At 34.3% G+C, this 21,358-nt stretch overlaps 1 protein-coding gene across 4 annotated transcripts in view; it reads right to left on the bottom strand.

Annotated features, from left to right (window-relative positions):
* The window catches only part of Dmd (dystrophin), a 1,920,150-nt gene that overhangs the window by 623,182 nt on the left and 1,275,610 nt on the right, over positions 1 to 21,358 (bottom strand). For all 4 annotated transcript variants that reach the window (XM_036174407.1, XM_036174408.1, XM_036174405.1 and 1 more), the window contains one exon: positions 5,560 to 5,792. In XM_036174407.1, the coding sequence (XP_036030300.1) occupies positions 5,560 to 5,792 (233 nt within the window). The remainder of the gene's footprint in view (positions 1 to 5,559; positions 5,793 to 21,358) is intronic.

The raw sequence follows: 21,358 nt of genomic DNA, 5'->3' as shown, positions 1-21,358 counted from the left end.
CTAAGGAAAGAATACAAAGCAGTGATCCAGGGGTAACAAGCTGTCTACTGGAAACATGTTCATTTGTTGGAAGATAATTGAAGCACAAAATTTGCAAATCTCTTTTCCAGATTAGTGATGACATCATTTTTTTGTCGAATGAAAAATATAGCTTCTGTGTATACAAGAATAGCATACTTTGATATGCTGCTTCATAAGGATGTACAGAAAAGAACTTAGACGATAAAGGACGGATAGCTGTTTTATTAAAAGGAACACAAAAACTGGAACAATCAATATCCTTGCCTAAGTTGGCTGTTTTGCAGCATATGAAATGTTTCAAATATCCACAGGAATAAACTGAGGTTAATTCATTGTGTTGTTACTTTTCTTACAGAAAAAAAAAAAAAGAAAAAAAATATAAACAAAGGAGTCAGAAATAAAACACTGTGTACTTTTGGAAAGTCTAGATTTATGTTAGGACGATTGCATTTACTAAATGACTTTAGACAAATCCATTAAACTGTCTATAACTCCTTTCTATTGTTCAGTAGTGAAAACAAGTACATCACAGATTTTCTGCCAGGATCTTGGCAAAATTTAGAACAAAATAAAAAACACCGGAACTCTATCATGACAGCCATGGTGTGTGAACCAATGGCTGAGGAGCCCCCATGGGCCAGGCCATCTGGATAGGTGAGACAGTTGATTAGCTTGAACTGTTTGGTAGGCCCCCAGGTAGTGGGACCAGGACCTGTCCTTGGTGCACTGGCTGGGGTTTTGGAGTTTGGGGCCTATGCTGGGACACTTTGGTCAGCATTGATGTAGGGAGGAGGAGACTAGACCTGCCTAGGCTGAGTCTACCAGGCTGGGCAGACTTCCCAGGGGAGACCTTGCCTTGGAGGAAGTGGGAATGGAAGGTGAATTGGGGGGAGAGGGCAGAGGACTGGGGGGTGGGAAGAGGGAGGACATGGGAATCCGTGGCTGATATGTAAAATTAAGTTAATTATAAAATAACAATATTAAATAAAAAAATCAAAAACATCATTCAGTTTTGTTTTAATTTTAGTTTAAACAACCAATTTTATTTTAGTCTCCATACCTTATTCCACCAATACTTTTATAGGTACTGGAGAAACTTTTTGTAATCAAATTTTGGATAAATGTGTTTAACAGGAATTATCAAAATGATTATGAAGCCACTCATTTACTGGTTTCTGTACAGATATGGCCAGAGTTAAAAAGTAACAGTTTTAAAAAGAGAATATTACTACTTATTGTTTGAAGAATTTTGCTTGCAAGCATTTGTATTTGAACATGTGTTAAAAAGGGAATAGCATTTCTCAATCAGATTTTTATGATACTAAAATACATATTAAAACCTGTATATGTTATCATTTTGAACTTTTAGGAAGTTTGAGCTTTGTTCAAATTCCACTTATAAAGGCTTAATTTGTATATAATGAATTTCTATTCCTCCAAACGATAACAGTCTATTTCCTAGTCTGAATTTTATCTGTAGAGTTGGTTAATTTTTCAAATTGCCACATAATCATTTTTTAATAAAGTGGTAATTTTAACTTTCATCTTCATTTGCTTTACATAATTCACTTAGTAAAATTATTTGTATTTCAAAACTCTAGCTGCCCCTCATTTCTAAAGATAAGAATTTAATTTAAAACCTTATGATAAGGAGAACAAAAGCTTTGTATAAAATATATAATTTTAAAGTTTAATGTCTAAAGCTACTAAAAGCTAACTCATTCAAATGCTATAGCCTTGTAGCATTTCTGAGGGTAATACATGACTTTATTGAATGATTAAGATATTATCTGAATCTTATAAATTCAATTCTAACTTCTCCTTGGGCCATAATATAGCTTTTTACATCACTGTACCTAGCTTCTGATGCCTTGCAGTTACAAATCATAACCTACTTCCAAATTGCAATATATTAAAAATGGAACCTCTTCACCATATTTCATTCATATTATCCACCAATCATTCTATACTTATCAAAAATGAAATCACTGAATTAAATTGTCCAGCAAATTTGTAGGTGGGTTAATGGCATATAAGTTATCTTTAATTGGGGTCTGGATAATATCACAGTTGAGGTAGTTAACCATTTGCTATGTAATGAGAATCATCTCTCTATAAACCATATTTGCTCTGTCCTCTACCCTGCTCTACATATTCTTGTATCAGGTGAGTGGACACTGAATACTTATTGGTTGCTGAGCATCTTTGTCTTATCTATTGTCAATAGATTTCAATTTCCTTGAAAAAAAAATCACCTCTGGCTAAATCTGAGGGGCTTTGGACTTTGAAGTTTCTCTGCTTTTCACTGGGTAGATGACTGGTGTGGCGCAAGTAACTCAGTTGGAGGTTCCCAAGTCACAAAGAATGAAAAAAAATAATGTATTATAAAGAGATTTAAGTTGTTCCTGGTAGCCATGTGTCCAGGTGGGTTTAGGTTGTTTTCTTTTTCTTGTTCCCTTGCCTTTATGCTAATGCTTATGTTTACATTGTTTCATTTAATAAAATAATGATTTCTGTTGCTTGCACCCAAAGAAGCCTCACAGACAACTAACCAAATTATCTTTCTAGATAACACTTTCCTGTTTAAAATCCTTTTATGTGGTCACAACATGCCAAAACCCCCAAAGAAGTCTGTTTGGCATGGGATGCCCATTGCTTAACCTTCCTCTTTGTTCAGCCTTATCATTTTTTTTCATCATAAGTTTAACTTTAATGTCATCAAAACAACTTTGGCAACAAGTTTCTTTTACCCATTTCTGTATAAAGAATAATTCATTCCTTCTGTTTGTGCTGTCCCCATTTCCACTAAAAGATTAATTCTAACCTCTTCTTCAGTGTTTTGCTTAACTTGTTTAAGAAGTTATTTCTAATTGTGTTCTCTTTCATGGTTTCAATTTTCATTGGAGTATAGTCCTGAGATTATCACACAAATAAACTCAGAGGAGTTAAAAAAACAAAAACAAAAACAAAAAAACATATTTGACAGTCAGTATTCTGGAACTAGACCCCTCGGGTGTAAATCTCGAGCTAGACACATGTATAGATGTATGCACATACACTATTTAGAACCCTTTTATTCACTAAAAGGTCTAAATCTATAAAAGACGAAAGTTATCCATGGCTTATATGTAAAATTAAATTATAAAATTAAAAAATACAATAAAAGGCAAAAATTAGAAATATTTTTATGAATTACTTTTAATACAAAAGAAATAAGCAAGGAAAACATCCTCACTTTTTATCAAGAGAAAGATAACACTAGGAGTCTTCCTCACTGCTCCCCACTTTATTTCTGTGAAAGCTTTTCTAAATTAACTTTGGAACAGTAACTGTATTTATATATCTTTTTGAAGAATACTGAGTTAAGAAATCCTTCTGTAAGAGACTAATTCTTTTGGAGAATACTGAATGCCAGTCAATGTCTTCTCCACAAACTCATCACAAATGATTAAATTTTCTCTTGCTCATGACCATAAAGCAACAGACTTTTATATGAAGCTATAGTATCAATAACATGATTAAAATAATACAAATATGAGTCTTTCTAGAGTTTGCCATGAAACTTAGTATTAATTACTAACATTAGTTGAGTATTCACCATAAGCAATGCAAGGAAGGAAACTTTTTCATGGACTACACAATACAATTCTCTTCATAACCTGTACATCTCATGGTTACATCTATATCCTAAAGATAGGTAATCTGATGTTTAGGGAGGTGGAATAACTCACTCTAGATTTTCTAGCTTTGAGACTTAAGCCAAAGATCCAGATCCTTCACTTTAAGCATTATAATATACTGTTTCTAGTAAATGGTATTCCTTGAAATACTGATATAATGACATGGGTATTGATATAATGCTTTGCATCATCCAAGTGCAAATATAAAATGCTCAGCAAAGTGCCTTTCCTAGATTATGTATACAAATACATATACACCATTAAATAATGACTCCAGTTTCAGTTGTTACTACAGATAGTGTACATATCAAGGAGGAATACAGGCTGAATATTCAGAAGGGGATCAGAATACTTCTTCTGTTATCTACTAGGTGTATGGGACATCTATAAGTGTCAGCTACTTTTCCTGAAAAATAAATGTGCTACAAACACATGTTATAAAATGTGTAGAAAACTTAAAATGTATAATACTTAAGTATATTAATAGACAAATATCCAAAACTATATGGTAAATGTGAATAAAGGGGTCTTTTATGTGTTCTGAATTAAAAAAGATTAGGAGAATGACTTGACCATGGTCATATCATTTGTAATTAGCTACAAAAGTCCACTCAATTTGGCTCTTAAGAGTACAAGGTACTGTTGAAAAATTATTTTGTTTTGATATAGACACAGTCTTCTATAAAATAGAGGCTCTCCTTGAACTAAAAATCTTCTTGTAGATCACTAACTACCACATCAGCTTCAAGGTAGTTTAAATGTTACTTGTTTTTTAATCATCAAATTCATTTTATTACTATGGAATTGCTGGAGTTCTCCTAGCTCTGACTTCCTCCCTCCTTGACACAAGAAAGAAAGAAAATTTTCTAACATCTAAACAAATTCAGTATAATTTATTGTTTCTTTAGAAATTCTTCAACGTTTTCACAAGTGAAACTACTATCATGTATAAAGCTTTCAAAATTGCATTTCTCACCTGTGGAGAAAGAAAAATCATACAGCATAGTTTAGCATCCAAGCAAACCATGTTTATAGCAATGCATTCTTTAGTTTCTAGCTGATTGGATAATTTCACCAAATGGATTTCAGTGAGGGTGAGAAATGAGATGTTGCATTTTTAATATACATTTATTTGAATACGATGAGACATACAGCCTAATATTGAGATCCATGGTATTTAAAATATGTTGCATTTTATTATTTGTCTTATTTATTTCTAACTATCAATTATCCTTATCACTTGAGGTATAATACTAGCATAGACAATTCAGAGGAGTGGATCATCATAAACAAGTCCCAGATTATTATCTTCATCTTTGTAATATGTTATGGCTGCATAGTGCCAAAACAAACAGTTTAAATGTAATCAGCTCAATTGAGCTAATTATTCTGTATTAAAGGCACACACACAAAAACAGTTGTTCATTTAATTTAACTGAGCCACCTATAGTTGTAAAATTTATGTGTTTTGCTGGGTGGTGGTGGTGCATGCCTTTAATCCCAGCACTTGGGAGGCAGAGGCAGGCAGATCTTTGTGAGTTCGAGGCCAGCCTGGTCTACCAAGTGAGATCCAGGAAAGGCACAAAGCTACACAGAGAAACCCTGTCTTGAAAAACCAAAATAATTAAAAAAAAAAAAAAGATTTATGTGTTTTGCTCTCACTCCTCCCCTTTTAAATTATGGCTACTTTGGAAAATTCATTCATGTCTTTGGTCATATTTAGGTTGTTCAGTGTATACTGAGTAGTGTGTTTGTTAACAGGAAAAACAGTAGCCTAAAAACTGGTGGTAAATCACAAAGAAGAGGGAAATGACAAGTGAAAATGTGATATATTTTCTATTTATTGTTTTATCCATACCTTCTGTTTGATGATCATCTCATTGATGTCTTCCAGATCACCCACCATCACCGTCTGTGATTTTATAACTCGATCAAGCAGAGAAAGCCAGTCTGTAAGTTCTGTCCAAGCTCGGTTGAAATCTGCCAGAGCAGGTACCTCCAACAGCAAAGAAGATGGCATTTCTAGTTTGGAGATGGCGGTGTCCTTGGTAACCACAGGCGTTGTCACTAGAGTAACAGTCTGACTAGAAGCTAGTGTTTTTGAAAGAAGGAAGAAAAGAAGAGAAGAGATATGAGAAACATAAGCAAAAGAGTCAATTTCAGTAACAATAAAGGAACATGAGTTGATAGCCAACAGCTTGAGTCAGGGTTTCTTGCAATGTATCTAACAATGTAGATACTTTATAGGGTATAGATCATACAATATTCAAACATGCTTAATAAGCTTTAAAAATATTTTAACTTATTTTCTTGCTTTACCAATTTAAATAATTTTTCAGTAATATATAGCCTTGGAAGTTTATAAACAGAGATATTAGGGTATTTCCAGGTAAGATTTATCGATTTTTGTCCATTCAATGAAGAAAAGGAAAAACTAAAGATTGCATAAGGTCATATTTCTGACTTCTGATTTCCTTGAATAATAAAAGTACTTCGTAGGAAGAAACTCTCTGTACATTACAGTGGTAACACATCACATTTTATCTTTTGTTTTGGCAATAAAGTAAATAACAGTGAAGAAAAAGCAAGGTATATTATTTTTGAAAAGTGATAGCTAGTAAAGTATTTTTCAATATGAAACTATTTTAAGGTCATTAAAATTCTAAATTAAAGTTAATAGTGTTGAATACTTTAATGGACAAGATGTGAAGTCTTCAGGTGAGACACATGGGTGAGAATCCTGTGGTCTGCCTTAGGAAGTCTGAGACCTTGATTAGTTATGCAACCTGTCTACTCTTCAGCTTTTCTCCTCAACAAGGGAAGAAAAATAACAGAGTAAATGTCACAGAGGAAGTTGTGTGAACTCAATGATAATACAAGCAATGTACACACATCATGCCACACAATATTATTATTGTCATCAACTTCATCATCATCATCATCACCATAATCATCATCATCATCATTCTTGTCATCATTAGCAAGGTGCTAATAAGCTAGTCATTAATGTCAAGTATTATTATTTTATAAGTACTTAGTTGCTTACGATATACTTTTAAAAGTATGGTGACAAGTGAGAGATAAGGACTGGAAATATGGAAAATTGAGGAACACTTGGTCCACAATCTGTGTGCTGCCCTCTATTGACTAAATGATGCTGAGATGAAAGTGCTGTTGTGAAATGATGCCAGGTAACAACATACAGAAGGGTGATCAGAAGCCAGTGACAAAGGAATCTGATTGATCTGTTTTATAGGCAAAGGTGACAAGAGTGTTATAACTGGGAGGGCAGCAGCAATGAAATAGTGGACAATGCGGTTCATAAGGGAAGCATTCAGAAAAAGCTGGAAATGGCATCTTGGTGGAAGATCTCATAGGTGTGGACAAGGGAGCTCTTCAAAGAACATAAAAAATAAAATGTGCACATTTATACTATGAGTGACAATACGTTCATTTCAGTGGGTGCATTATTACTCATACTTTTTAGGTGGTCTCCTGATTAAGAAGATAGGAGTGATGGAAGGATGCTTCTTCTCTTTCTAACGTCTCAGGGACACCCAGCACTTCCCACAGATAGAAGAGTAAGGCAGAATGAAAAGTGTTGGAGATGTAAGAGTTGAAACATAATGCATAAAAGGAGTAAGTAAAAAGCTAACACTGAATAAATGAAACATTGTTTTTCAAAGTCATCATATTACTCTGAGGGCATTTCTAAAAGGTAGGAAACCTAATCTGAAGCAGAAATATATCTCGATCTATAGTACAGAGTTGTTTATACACTTGCACACTCCATCATCCCCTACTGTAAATTAGGTCTAGAAATTATAAAAGAAATCCCAGTCACAGAGCTGGATCCTTGGAAAGATGTATGGGTATGGTTGAAAAGAGAGAAGAATTAAACTATAACTGTAAGAGTTTACTGAAAATCATTAGATAGACTGGAAAACATGCTCCTAAAATAAATACACACTAACTTCGAAACAGCATAGGACAGACTGTGAAGATTTCAGTGTATTCTCTGACAGTGTCCCCTTTAAGTTTTTTATTGTTTGAAAATTTAATATATGGATATAATATGTTTTAATTAGTTCCACCACCTCCTATTTCCTCTCCTCCAACTCTTCCTCTAGACTCAATTGCTTAATTGCTTTGCCTTCACAATTTCAAGAGCTTAAAAAACAGAGTTCATTTGTGCTGTATATATATATGGGTGTAGGATGATCTACTGGAATATGTGTCATTATCAGGGGTCACATACCTGAGCAAAATTAACTCTCTCTCTCTCTCTCTCTCTCTCTCTCACACACACACACACACACACACACACACACACACTCACTCTCAGCAGCCATTGATTGCCTATAGCTTCTTAGCTTCTTAGCTATGTATGGTGGGACATTCTGATCATCTCTCCACTCTATAAGATTTTGACTGGTCTGATCATGTGTAAGTCTTGTACGTACAGTCATAACCATTGAAAGTTCATAGGGTTATTTATTTATTTTTATATTTTATTTTTAATTAATTTTACATACGCAACACAGTTCCACCTCTCTTCCCACCCCCAACCTCAGCCTCCCATACAATGAATCCTAAATTTAACAATAAACTGTAAATATTAGATTCTGGAAAGTCAAAATGTAGAGTATGTCTAAATTTTCTTGCTATTTAGATTATTTTAACTATTTTCTTTAAAAATATTTACTGTTTTAATTTGTGTATATGTATGTTACATGACTTTTTAATCTGCTCCAACAAAGGAAAGTGCAGAGAAAAATTTCCACATGTCATACCTACTGTTGGAAAAATAATAGAATTTTATTTATTATATATTATAACACCAGCCCCTTAGGACAATTCTATGAAGTCAGTAATGTTCTCATTATTGTATAAGTAAAGACTGAGGACGAGATGTCCAGTTTAGCAACAGTATTTGAATATCTTACTTTACCATGCCTAGAAAAATAATCTAATGTGTTTGAACAAATGGTCAGGCCAACTATCTAGTATAACTAAAACTCAAGAGGATTTCAATAATTCACCTAAGGTTACACAGCTAAGACATGACAGAATAAGTGTTTAATTCCAGTAATCTAGACTTCAAGTGATTTTTGTTATAGTGATTCCTGAACGCAGGTTTTTTTTCTAACTTAAATGAAAGTCAGTGAGATGTTTCGGTGAATAGAAACACTTCTCACTGAGCCGTAAGACCTGAGTTTGATCCCTGGGGCCCACATGGTGGAAGAAAAAAAAAACCTCCTTCCACAAGCTGTCCAAATTCATTTGTTCCATTGTCAAGTATTTACTGGTTCTATAGTGGCCCTGTGTTCTAGAATCTATATTCTGAACCTAACTTGACATGCCGGCCCCAGATCCCTCCTCCATTCTGACTCTGCTTCCCACACTTGTTTCTGCATCATCCAATTGACAGAGGTAGGTCAATAGACACTTTAATGTCCTTCCACATGCCCTGTGCTTCCTTTAAACTTTTCCCACCAATTTCCACACAACATCTCATATTCTCTTCAATTATCAAAGCTAAATGTGTTTTGTGTGGGAGTCTCAGGATAAACGTGTACCAAAAAAGTCTCAATAAGGCAGAAAACAGGCATTCTGGATCACAAACACTGTATATCACTTAATATTTTCTAATTTAAACAAACCTATGTGCAAGAAGAAACGTCACACGTGTATTATTTATAATCTTCATGTTGTATAGACAATCCTCCAATTGAAATATAAACCCTACTCGTTTGTATCATTTGAACTAAGTGGCACATTTCTCTTACTCTCACTCCTCTGTCTTGTGTTGTTTTCTATCTTCATGTATTTAACTTTCTGAAGATCACACATATACATTTTATCATTCAATATTGTCTGCATATGGCTTATTTTACTTAGCATAATGTCCTTCAGGCTCATCTGGGTTGTGGGCAATGACAGCACTTTGTGGCTATTCTAAATGAAACATCCATATCTAAACCTTAAATGTTACATCCACATGAAATGTTAGTCTTTCTGGGTGTGGCTTATTTACTCAGGTTGATTGTTTCTAGTTCCATCCATTTACTGACAAATTTCACTTTTCTTTAACAGCTTAATAGCATCCCATCATGTAAATGTACTACATTTTCATTAACCATTCATTTGTTGATGGATAAATAGGCTGTTTCCAATTCCTGGCCATTATGAACACAGATGAGCAAGTATTTCTGTACTAAGATGTGGTGTCCTTTGGCATATGCCCAAGAGTAGTATAGCTGGATCTTGTGGTAGAACAACTTACAGTTTTTTGGAGAAAGAAAACTCTACACTGATTTCTATAGTGGCAATGCCAGTTTGCAATGCAACTAGCAATAAGTTAATTATCAGAGAAGCTTCATCTTTCTGTAGATGGTAATTAAGACAGAGACTCATAACTGGACAATTTGTAGAAAATAATTAAGGCATTTTGGAGCACTCATCCTCAAATGGAATGTTTTTAATCACACCTCTCATTCAAGGGTCAAGGATCTATGTGGAAGAGGAGGCAGAAAGATGTTAGAGACAGAGATGGTGGGTGACTCCAAGGAAACAGTGTTTTCCAAACACAGTGGGGGAGATACACATATGAACTCACACAGAGTTTTATTAAATGGAGTGCCACTAGATACATAAACCATATTTCATGGCAGGCCTTATGCTGATGAGGAGTAGTTGGATAGCACAAATAGACTCCATGTCCTTTTGTGTATTTTCTTTTATTTTTAAAAAGAGAGTAAGAACAAAATGTTGTTTGATTAGGGAGATATGGAGGACCTGGGAGGAGTTCTAGGAGAGGAATATTATGATTAAAATATATTGTATGAAATTCTCAAAACAAAAAACATTTAAAAAGAAAATGACAGCACATTATTCATTTTTAGGTATTAACAACATATTTTTGTATACAAGTACAATATTTTCTTTTATCAATATGCCTCAATTGACAATAGGCAGATTCCATTTTTTTGCCATTGCTGCTAATAATGTACTGAACAAGGACAGCAAATGCCTCTATGACATAGTAACTTAATTAAATTTCCTTTCAATATAAACCTGTTTCTGAATCGAGTTATTCTGTTTTAAACTTTGTCTGTACATAGGTATGTGTCATTATAAGGGTGATTTCTGTTGTGCCCACACTGTAAATGATAGAGAATTCCTTGAGAGTACTTGAATATGGAATGACAATTAGATAAGGTGTTAGAATACATTAATTAATGCACAAAAATCCAATCCTAATAGCATTTTCTGGATGATCATTGTTTTTCCTAAGGAGCATGGGTTCTACTCAGCAGGTATGGAACATCTTTTCTATGCCCCATTTAGTGACCTAAACCAGTGATTCTCAAACTATAGCTCATGACCTATTTGGGGATTGAACAATCTTTCCACAGTGATTGCCTAAAACTACCAGGAAACATAGACATTTACATCATAAGAGTATCAAAATTACAATTATGTAACAAAATAATTTTACAGATGGGGGTCACCACAACGTGAGGAACTATATTAAAGGCTGGCAGCCTTAGGAAGCTTGAAAAGCACTGTCTAGAAGGATATGTTGCAATCTTTCCTGTCTTATCACATTATCCCCAAAACAGATATTACAATGTATCTTATCAAGTTACAGAGATATAAATATTATATATACAGATGAGGGTATGTATATGCAAAAGATTATGCACTTAAATAGCCCAACTATTAATGATTCTAGCATACTTATGCATTGCATTAGAAAATGAAGATGATTCTACCAAAAACTGAATTATCCTTTTAGATAAACACAATGACAAGTTTAAAGCAGCTAAAATGAATTGACTTTGTAACAACAAAAATAACAGCAGGTGTAATATCCTATTGCAAACCACAGCTTTACTCTGAGTACTTGGTTAATTAAAAGGTGTTGGCTTTAAGAAGGAACTCTTATTTTTTCCAAAGTGTTTGAAGAACATACCTCTAGACTAAAATTTTAATTGGTTTTAGTGATACATGATTAGGCAAACTATCAGCTTTGTTTAGAGCTATAAAGAGTCAACTAAACCTTTCAAACACACACACACACACACACACACACACACACACACACACACACACACACACACAATGTATCTGGCAAATTTCCTTTGAAGTGTTCACACACAGTTTTCCTATAATTCACAGGTCTTCCTTGGTTGATAAAAATACAAGAAGAACATATTCTACTTACAGCTTTGTATATATGACTATGCTTCCTTCCATTTTCTGTTTGAAAATCAGTCAACTTACTGATAAGTGATTGAGTACATACCAATTGCTATGTGAGATATAAGTATAAAGTTCTATTATATTCATTTCACCATTCTGTGGCAATTGAAGGTAGACACACACGGTCAAATTGCTTTGGTGACCTGGTGAGATGGTTCAGTGGCTAAGAATACTTGCCACCAACACTGAAAACTCAAATTTGACCCTGAAACCCACAAGGTCAAAGATGAGAACCAATTCTCACAAGTTTGACTTGTACATATATACTACAGCATATATACAACCTCATACCCACCCACTCCACCTCATCACACAAATTAAATAAATACATAAAAAAACTGATGTGCTTTTGTTTAGTTCTAAGGGACCTAAGAAAATTTGTTACTATCATTGAATTAAACAGCAAGCAACACAAATACTTTCTTTCAAATATTTCAAAGCATGGCATTTGGCATATTGAAATACCTAACAATACAGGATTACTTTGTATCAAAATTAAAAATTATTTCTGGAGTCCAAGAAAGGAAAACATATTTCATATAAAGTGAGGAAGAACCTCAATTCTCTGTATCTGTAGCCTGAACATAAAATTAGAAACCAATGTGTTACCACAAGAAAAGAAAATGTCTCAAAATATACAGGGTGGAAGATTCATACAGTCATTAATTTTACTTCCAAATCAGAAAATTTGAAGAAAACAATTCCAGTAAAAATCATAGAACACTGTAAGTGTAGCTAAAGCCAACTACTACATTATCTAGTACAGAGGCTGAAAAGAGAAAAGCTGAGTAAAGCCAGAGATATTGATGAAAGATGATTATCCAATCCCAAAGTGGTATCAGAATAAAATCTATGTAATCACTTGTTTTAACTAAAGAATATGTGCATATCTCATTATAGGAAATATAATAAAACATAGTCTACTCCCAAGAAAATAAAACCTGGGCATGGCAAATTATTTCTAATTAAATATTCAGTGCAAATGAGACCTGTACTTGAGTAAGCTACATTGTAATCTTAAAAATTATTAACATAATAACAAACATTTTAAGGCTGTTATACATCAAATAACATCCCCTACCAAGGCCATGCATTGGTTGCACATGCCTTTAATCCCAGCACATGGGAGGCAGAGGCAGGGGGATCTCTATGAGTTCAAGGCCAGCTTGGTCAACAGAGCAAGATCCAGGACAGGCACCAAAACTACACAGAGAAACCCTGTCTCGACAAAAACAAACAAACAAAAAGATCCCCTACCAAAAGTCAGATCCCCAGATAAGCAACTTGATGTAAATGTTAGTCATCTTTACCAAAACCCTCAATGTCTAACACATAGTAAGCTCTCAACAAACATTTTTGTTACATGGGTTACAAAGATAAACACACCAAGTACAGTACTTTAAGTATAATGTATATTAGTCTATTAATATATATATATATATATATATATATATATATATATATATATGTAATATATATAATTTTATCACAGTTTTAATCTATGGATCCATAAGGAAGAATAATTAACAGCAATGTAAGCAAAACCATAGTTAGTAGTCTAAAAATATAGATTCATTTGGACTAAATTAGTAATGGTACTTACAACTGAACTTTGAACAATTGAAAAATGAGGCCATTTTCTGTTCCAGCTCCTAACTTGGTCCTCCTGGTATGGACCCAAAAGCCACAACAAAATGTGACTTTAGAAATAAAGTAGTTGTAGTTTGTGAGTATGTGGAAATACTTAAATCCACATGCACTATTGCTGTTTTCTCAAAATATTAAATTTGGAGCTAATATATGATCTAGCAATTCTGAATATATTCAAAAGACCTGAAAACAGGACATTGTAACACATTAATTGTAGCAATATTCATGATAGCCTAGAACTGAATATGCTAAAATGCCTGTTGAAGGCTAAATTAAATAAACATGAGTTATACATGTATATGTGTATAGATATAGATATAGATAGATATACTATGATATTATTAAGCTTTAGAGCGAGTCTATTGATATTATACAACATGAGTATATTGTGAATTATCTAGCAATATGTTATAGAGTAAGGTAGATAGAATTAACAGTATTGTACTGTGTACCTTAAAACTGTTAAGATGGTGAATGTTAAAGATTTATTTTACTCTTAATTGTGTACATGTATGTGTTTCTGTGTGTTGGTATATGCATATGTGTGTATGTCTGCCACATGAGAGTATCAGATTCTTTGGAGCTTGTTAGAGAACCTTGTGAATGGTGCAATTTGGGTGCTGAGAATTGAACTTGGATCCTTTTCAAGAGCACTGCATAATCTTAACCTCCGAGCCACCTCCCCAACCTCAAATGGTAGATTTTATGTCATATATTTAAGTACAAAGACTTTATGGATGAGAAAAGTAATTTTTTCCCTCTCTACTTTGGGAGAGGAAGAATGAAATGAAATCTATGAATACTGTAACAATAGTCATCCTATACATCACCATATTTCTGCTATAGTGAGGCCCATGAAAAATGACTGTTTACTATTTTGTTGTTTTTAGCACTTTTTTGTATCCCTCTAAAATCTTTTGTGAAGCAATCAGAATTTGCCAATAATTCTTTGTAGCAGGTTCTGTGAGGCTTTACTGAAATCCTCTCCTGGACATTATTGGGAATTCCACAGATCACGAGAACAATGGTTGCTGGTAGATTCTAAAAGCTACTCTTTCTCCCTTTCTTTTGGCCTCTCTGTGTGTGTGTGTATGTGTGTGTGTGTGTGTGTGTGTGTGTGTGTGTGTGTGTGTGTGTGTGTGTGTGTGTGTGAATCTTTCAAGCCTACTCATTTTGTAAAAAGTTTATTCTTAGTTTTGGTTATGTGTTTGTGCAGGTGTGTAGGTATGTGCATTTGAGTGGAATTGTCCATGGAGGTCAGAACAAGGCATAAGATCGCTGGAGCTGGAGCTGGAGCTGGAGTTACAGGACTTTGTGTGCTGGGAGCTGAATTTTCGTCTATGTAAGGGCAGTATGGGTTTGTAATTGCTGAGCCATCGTTCCAGCCCTGGAATACTACTCCTGATTTTTGCATGGATACAGGTGTCATCTTACTTGCCCGTGTTTGAGAAACCTCAGAGGAATCAGGCCAACTCTATAGATAGCTTCCAAATTACTGAGGCCTTGACAGTAACATGATTGCTGATTGTTGATCCACATCTTGGAGGTCCAGTATGAACTCTCTAACTTCCTTAGGGGCTAATGTACCAAGCAGGATTCCCAATAAACATGCAGGAAAGCTTGTATAAGACACCATATCTTTTGTTTACATATCTGATCATCTCTGGTGTTCAATTCTGGAGTAATACTGTTAGCAATTATTACTTCCTAGTACAACCTGTATCTAATTCAATTGAATGATGTGGAAAATTTCAAAAGCACACACAGATTTAGTAACATTTATTATTTAGAGGTTTATAAAGTAGTTGTATAATTTTTGCTTATACATGAGTTTCACTGTCATTTTAGGTGTTCTTTCCTATGTGAAATCATAGCACATCCTGCAGGCAAAACACCAGAGTTTGACAAATTTATGAACTAAAGCCATGGACTCTGTCTTCATAACGACACTGGAAATGAAACTCCTTTCTTTTACTGGTTTGAAGTGATTGTGTTGGACTAAGCTTGTCTTTTAATGTTCTGGGTCAGTTCACACTTTATGTACTGCAGGAATGGAATACACACCAGCAGACATAATAGAACTAGCTATATAAAAATCAACTTATGTTTTCATTTAACTTGTAGAATGAAACAATAGAAGTTAAAAGGAAAGGAAGAAATATGAATAAAATTTAAATAGCCAAAACTTTTTGTTACAAGGTGAGAGAAATGAATAACATTTTGTTCCAATGGTTGAATGCCAAAGCTTCCAGGAGCACAAGCATGCCAGTCTTAGAAGCACATACTTCCATTTGCTTCAGGCTTGAATCTCATTGTCTTCTCTTGATGAATGGTTCTAAAATTAAAAATGTAAAGGGAGTCTGGGGAAGCTAGGAGCCTATAGTTTATGGCTTCTGAAATAGGTTTACTCAGAAAAACCTGTGAAGCTGTGCTGTTGTAGAGTTATTTATTTCTGAACTTACTTTTGCTAAGTAAAAATCCTGTTAGTTCAAGGCTGATGATGGTTCCTGTATTTTTTTTAAAGCATGAAATTCTACTTAAACCCTAGTTTGACTGAAACTTTTTCATAATGCCACTGTTTTACATAAAATGTGTTACAATACTCTTAAATTTGAAAAGATATATGGTGTAATCTGAAAAATGATCTTTTCTAGAGAACGTTTTTCAGAATATTTGATAGGAATTTGTATTTTGCTAGTAGGTGGAATGTTAAGTAGAAGTCTGATACATTTAGTCAAAAGTATAGTTTAATTACAATATTTCCTTACTGATTTTCTACTGAGATGTTTCATTTTCTGATTTTCTATTCTTCATTGAAAGTTGACCACTGAATTCACCTACTGTTATTATACTGTGATCTAATCTCTCCATTCACATTTCTTAATTTGGTTGTACAGGCACATGCACACATGCATGGACGTACACACACACACACACACACACACACACACACACACACACACACACACACAAATCCCACAGGTTAAATGAATCTTGAAAGCAATATAAAGTCTTGTTGTTCTTCTTTCTAATAAACTGTTTTTTCTATTGGTTCATTCAATCTACATGTTTTCAGTCATTATTTATAGGTAGGTAAGGATTATTATTTCCTTTGGTAATCTGCTTTTGCTTTTGTTTAGGCTTTCTTTTCCTGTCCTCTGCTGCTTCATTCCTTTATGGTTTGCTTTGTATCATCTTCATGTCTACAAAAGTTTTTTTCTTTAATGAAGCTTATATAAAAACTGTATATTTATAAAAGGTTATTTTAGGCCAATAGCAACATAACATTAATCACAACTAAAAACTCTATACTTTCAACAGAATATTTTACGTTCCTAATACCAAAATTTATATGCTGTGATAAATTCTATCTTTAATAAATTAACACAATTATAGTTCTTTTAAAAAGGAAGTATACAAACTTATCATTTGAAGAAAATATTGCCTCAAAATATATTTTTGGAAGAAATTAAATTATATGTAAGATTCGGATACTCTAACAAATTAAAATACACTGTTTATAATATAAAACTGTCCTTTTCTCATTAAGAGAGGTAATAATTCTTATAGTTGACATTTCTTTTATTGTGAGAGATTTATTTAAAACCTGGAACTAAAATATATTTTTGTACCACTAAAAATTATTTGAGAACTGAGAAGATGTAAATTATATCCATTTTTCATTAAATGATATGTCACAAAATTTGGAGCTTAGTGCACAAAAGCAAGTCGTGTAGAAAAGTCAAAGTTAACCTAAATTATCAAAATAGAAAAAAAAACAGAAAGAAAATGAACTAAACACTGTTGATAAAAATAACTAACACACGTGGATAGAAAATATGATTGCATTTAGTTTGGAAGACATTCATCACTTAACAATACAGCCAAGTAAGGGCTAAAATATCAAATTATGTTCCTGATACCCTCAGCATCCCGAAATCAACATTCCAAACTAGGAACAGAGCCCTGGTCCCTGTCTTCCTATTTCAGCAATCAGAGAACAATTTGTGGAAGTTGGTTATCTTCTACCGTAGGGGTTCATGGGGTTGTACTTAGGTCCTAATGCTTAGTGGCAAGTGCCTTAACCAATTTAGCCATCTCGCCAAACCAATCTTTCCTAATTTTATTTTCAAATGTGTAGGCCTATGAAACCTTTACTCATCACAAAAGTTAGTCCTAATTGTCTCTTCTTTAATCTTCTATATTTACTTAGTCTTGTGTAACAAAAACACATATATTACATTATATTGGATATTGTTTCTATTGATCCAGTTGCAAATTTCTCGATTTTGGAACAAATAGTGGAAATTCCAATGCTTATTGTTAAAATGTTGCACCTCAAAGCATTTACTTTTTATAATGAATTTTTTCATATAATTCAATAGATCCTTGATACTCTCAATCAGTATTTCTATGCAAATTTATAAATTAGAAAGCATATTTGCATCTTTAGCAGCTTGTTAAGAGTTAAGGAATTCAAGAGATGGAGAGATGTCCTAGTGGTTAAGAGCACTTGTTGCTCTTCTAGAGAACCCAGGTTCAGTTCCTGGCACTCACATGTTAGCTCACAATTGTAGCACCACTTCTAGGGTATCTGATATACTCTTCTGGTCTCTGTGGGCACTATAGGCCTATAGTGCACAGATACAAATGCTAGCAAAACACCTGTAGACATAAATAAAACTTAAAACAAAAGTATTAAGAAATTTAGTGCTGTACAGTATATTTTCAGTACTTGACATTATTACTAGAAGCACTGTGTTTTATTCATCACTCAGTATGTAGGTGTTGCTAAAGCTGTGAGAAATAGACATGATGAGTCTTAAGAAGGTTTTATCTATTATTTCCTATGAGATACTTAGCTTAAGACATGGTTCTAATACTTCCTTAGATTAGGCAATAAGACACAATTGTTTACTATCTAGGTATATTAAAGAATTCCACTAATCTTCATTTAAGGAAAGATTTCAAATTATAACTTCTTAGAATAGGCACCAAGACAGATTCTTTTTATCTAGGTATATTAAATAATTCCATTAATTTTCATTAAAGGAAAAATTTCAAAGTACAACAGAAATATATAATAAATTTTCTAAATATTCTAAAAATTTATTTATATTAAAATATTTTCCATACATAATAGAGCTTCTATATTGTGACAATGGCCATATGTATTTATGAAATCAGTTTTCATTCAATACTGTCACTTAGAATTACAAAATTGTTGAAAGGTCTATGCTCATTTGTCAAGAGGGACATGAAAACTCTGTTTTTGATGGATTTCTTCATTTTATTTCCAAGGCCTTTATAAAAAATGTATAATCAAACTATTTTTATTTTTATTTAACAGCGACCATTTGAGGTGACTAAATTCTAGATAAATCAGCATTATACAGGCACACTGCAATGTTCATTCTTTATGGTTAAATGCTGAGGAAGTTATGCAGGAATATGAAATTCAAAAGCTTCTGGTTGAATGAAAAAATACCTAACACTACATTATTTAAGACTAAAACACAGTTGGATCAGTCTAGAATACAACAAGGGTAAGAGAAATGGTGTTAGAATTGATTGAAGGTTAGAGTATATGTCTAAATCCTTGAGTATGATTAATAAAGATCACTCTACTTGCACTTACGGTTCTATTCATATCCTTTCTGAAAGATAAACTACTTAAAGATTATGGATCCAATAGTAATATACTATTATTGCTGAGTTGCCGTGAAACATTCCTGGGGCTGTGATTGGGATGATTGAGAGGACCACTGAAGGTGGATGTGACCAGGGAATGGCTTGGCTGTTTGCCAAGAAAAGAAATAATTTGATACCAGCAATAAGCCACAGCAAAATAATCTTTTAATAGCTTAGGTACTTTGTTTAAATCCTCCAGTTATGTTTCCATCATTAAATTATTAAGAACCTCTGATTTAGCTGTTTGGTATTTTAGATTGGAGGAAAGATATTTTGAAATCATTTCCATTATCCATGGTTTCTAGTTTTTCAAAATTAAACTTAGAGGATGTTGAGGTAATTGTTTTTTATAAGGGCTCCAGAAATTGAGCATGGTCTCCAAAGCTGAATGGCAAGATGAATGTATCATTTTTCATGACAGTATTATAATGTATTAGCTCCGTTTATAGTCTTACCTGAGCTATATACAGTCAAATAAACACTATTAATCCAATGGTTTAAAAATGGGTAAAGGATCCTAGTAACCTCCAAATACAGCTTGAGATAGGATTAAATCAAAATTCAAAGAAAGATTGGACATTAATACATTAATTTAGAAAGAATCTGCCAAGGTGATTGACAAACTGATGCATGATTAATCTGTGTGTATGTATACATACATACATATATATATCTATATCCATTGTTGTCTAGATTATAATTAGTACAGCAGACTGGGAGATGTAGTCCTGCCTGCTGCCAGGCTGCCAATCTCCCTGTTCTCTCGGCCTCTACCCACCATATACCCAGTCCTTCACCCCCCTTGTTGCCATACCCCACCCCACACCTGGGGCAGAGACTCTCATATCTACTAGAGACCTCACAGACTGTGAGAAGCCCACATAGGTTACCTATCTCCCCAGAATTCCACTCTTACTGTATCAGCATCCCCTACACTCTATCCCCAGTCCCATGCCTTCCTCTTGCTGTGCCCTAGCCTCCAACAGGGGTAAGACACTCTCTGCTCTATCAGAGACCAAACAGACTAGGGGAAGTCCTGGTAGGTTGCCATCCTGCCAATTCCCCCATTCTCTTGGCCTCTGCCTACCTAATTCCCAGTACCCTACCATCCTAGTCACCATATCCTACTTCTCTACTTCATCAGAGTCTCCATACTCTATCAGAGGCCACATGTGACTGGGAGAAATCCAGGTAGGCTTCCTGCCTGCCAAACTACCTCATTATCTCACTATTTTTATGTCCCCCAACCATACACCCCAGTCTCATACCCTCCTAGATGCCTTTCCCCAGCCTCCAACTAGGGCAGAGACTCCCTTCTCTACCAAAAATAAGGAGACTAAGAGAAGAACAGGTAGCCTTCCTGCCCACCAAACTCTCTCACTATCTCTGCATCCACTTACCTTATCATTAGCCCCACTCTCTCCTAGCTGCCTTTCCCCAGCTTCCCGCTGGGATTGACTCTCTGCTCTACCAGACATCATACAAACTAAGGGAAGCCCATCCACACAGACCAGAAGACCAGAGAGGAAACTGAAACCTAGGAACAGAACACCTATCCAACAAAGATAAACTCAGAAATTGGTACCAATCCCAGATGTCTAGAAGTCAGCTTAAGAACATAAGAGAGAACAGCTTTGCTCAGGCTGGATGAAAGGAAGAGGGGACTGGACCTGCTTCAACTGAATCTGCCAGGCTGGGCTGAATGCCCAGGGGAGTCCTTGTCCTGGAGGGAGGACAGGGGAATCCATGGCTGATATGTAAAATTAGATTAAATTATAAAATTTAAAAAAAAAATAAAAAATGGGGACAGATCTAAATAGAGAATTCTCAACAGAGGAACCTCAAATGGCTGAGAAGAACTTAAATATTGAATATCCTTAACCATCAGGGAAATATGAATCAAAATGACTCTGAGATTCCATTTTACACCTGTTGGAATGGCTAAGATCAAAAACACCACACAGCTTCTGTTGGAGAGGCTGTGGAGCAAGGGGAAGTCTCCTTCATTGTTGGTGGGAGTGCAAACTTGTACATCCATTTTTGAAGTC

The sequence above is a fragment of the Onychomys torridus genome, chromosome X, assembly GCF_903995425.1.
Source record: "Onychomys torridus chromosome X, mOncTor1.1, whole genome shotgun sequence".
NCBI lineage: Eukaryota > Metazoa > Chordata > Mammalia > Rodentia > Cricetidae > Onychomys > Onychomys torridus.
This window is presented reverse-complemented; position numbering and strand designations above follow the sequence as displayed.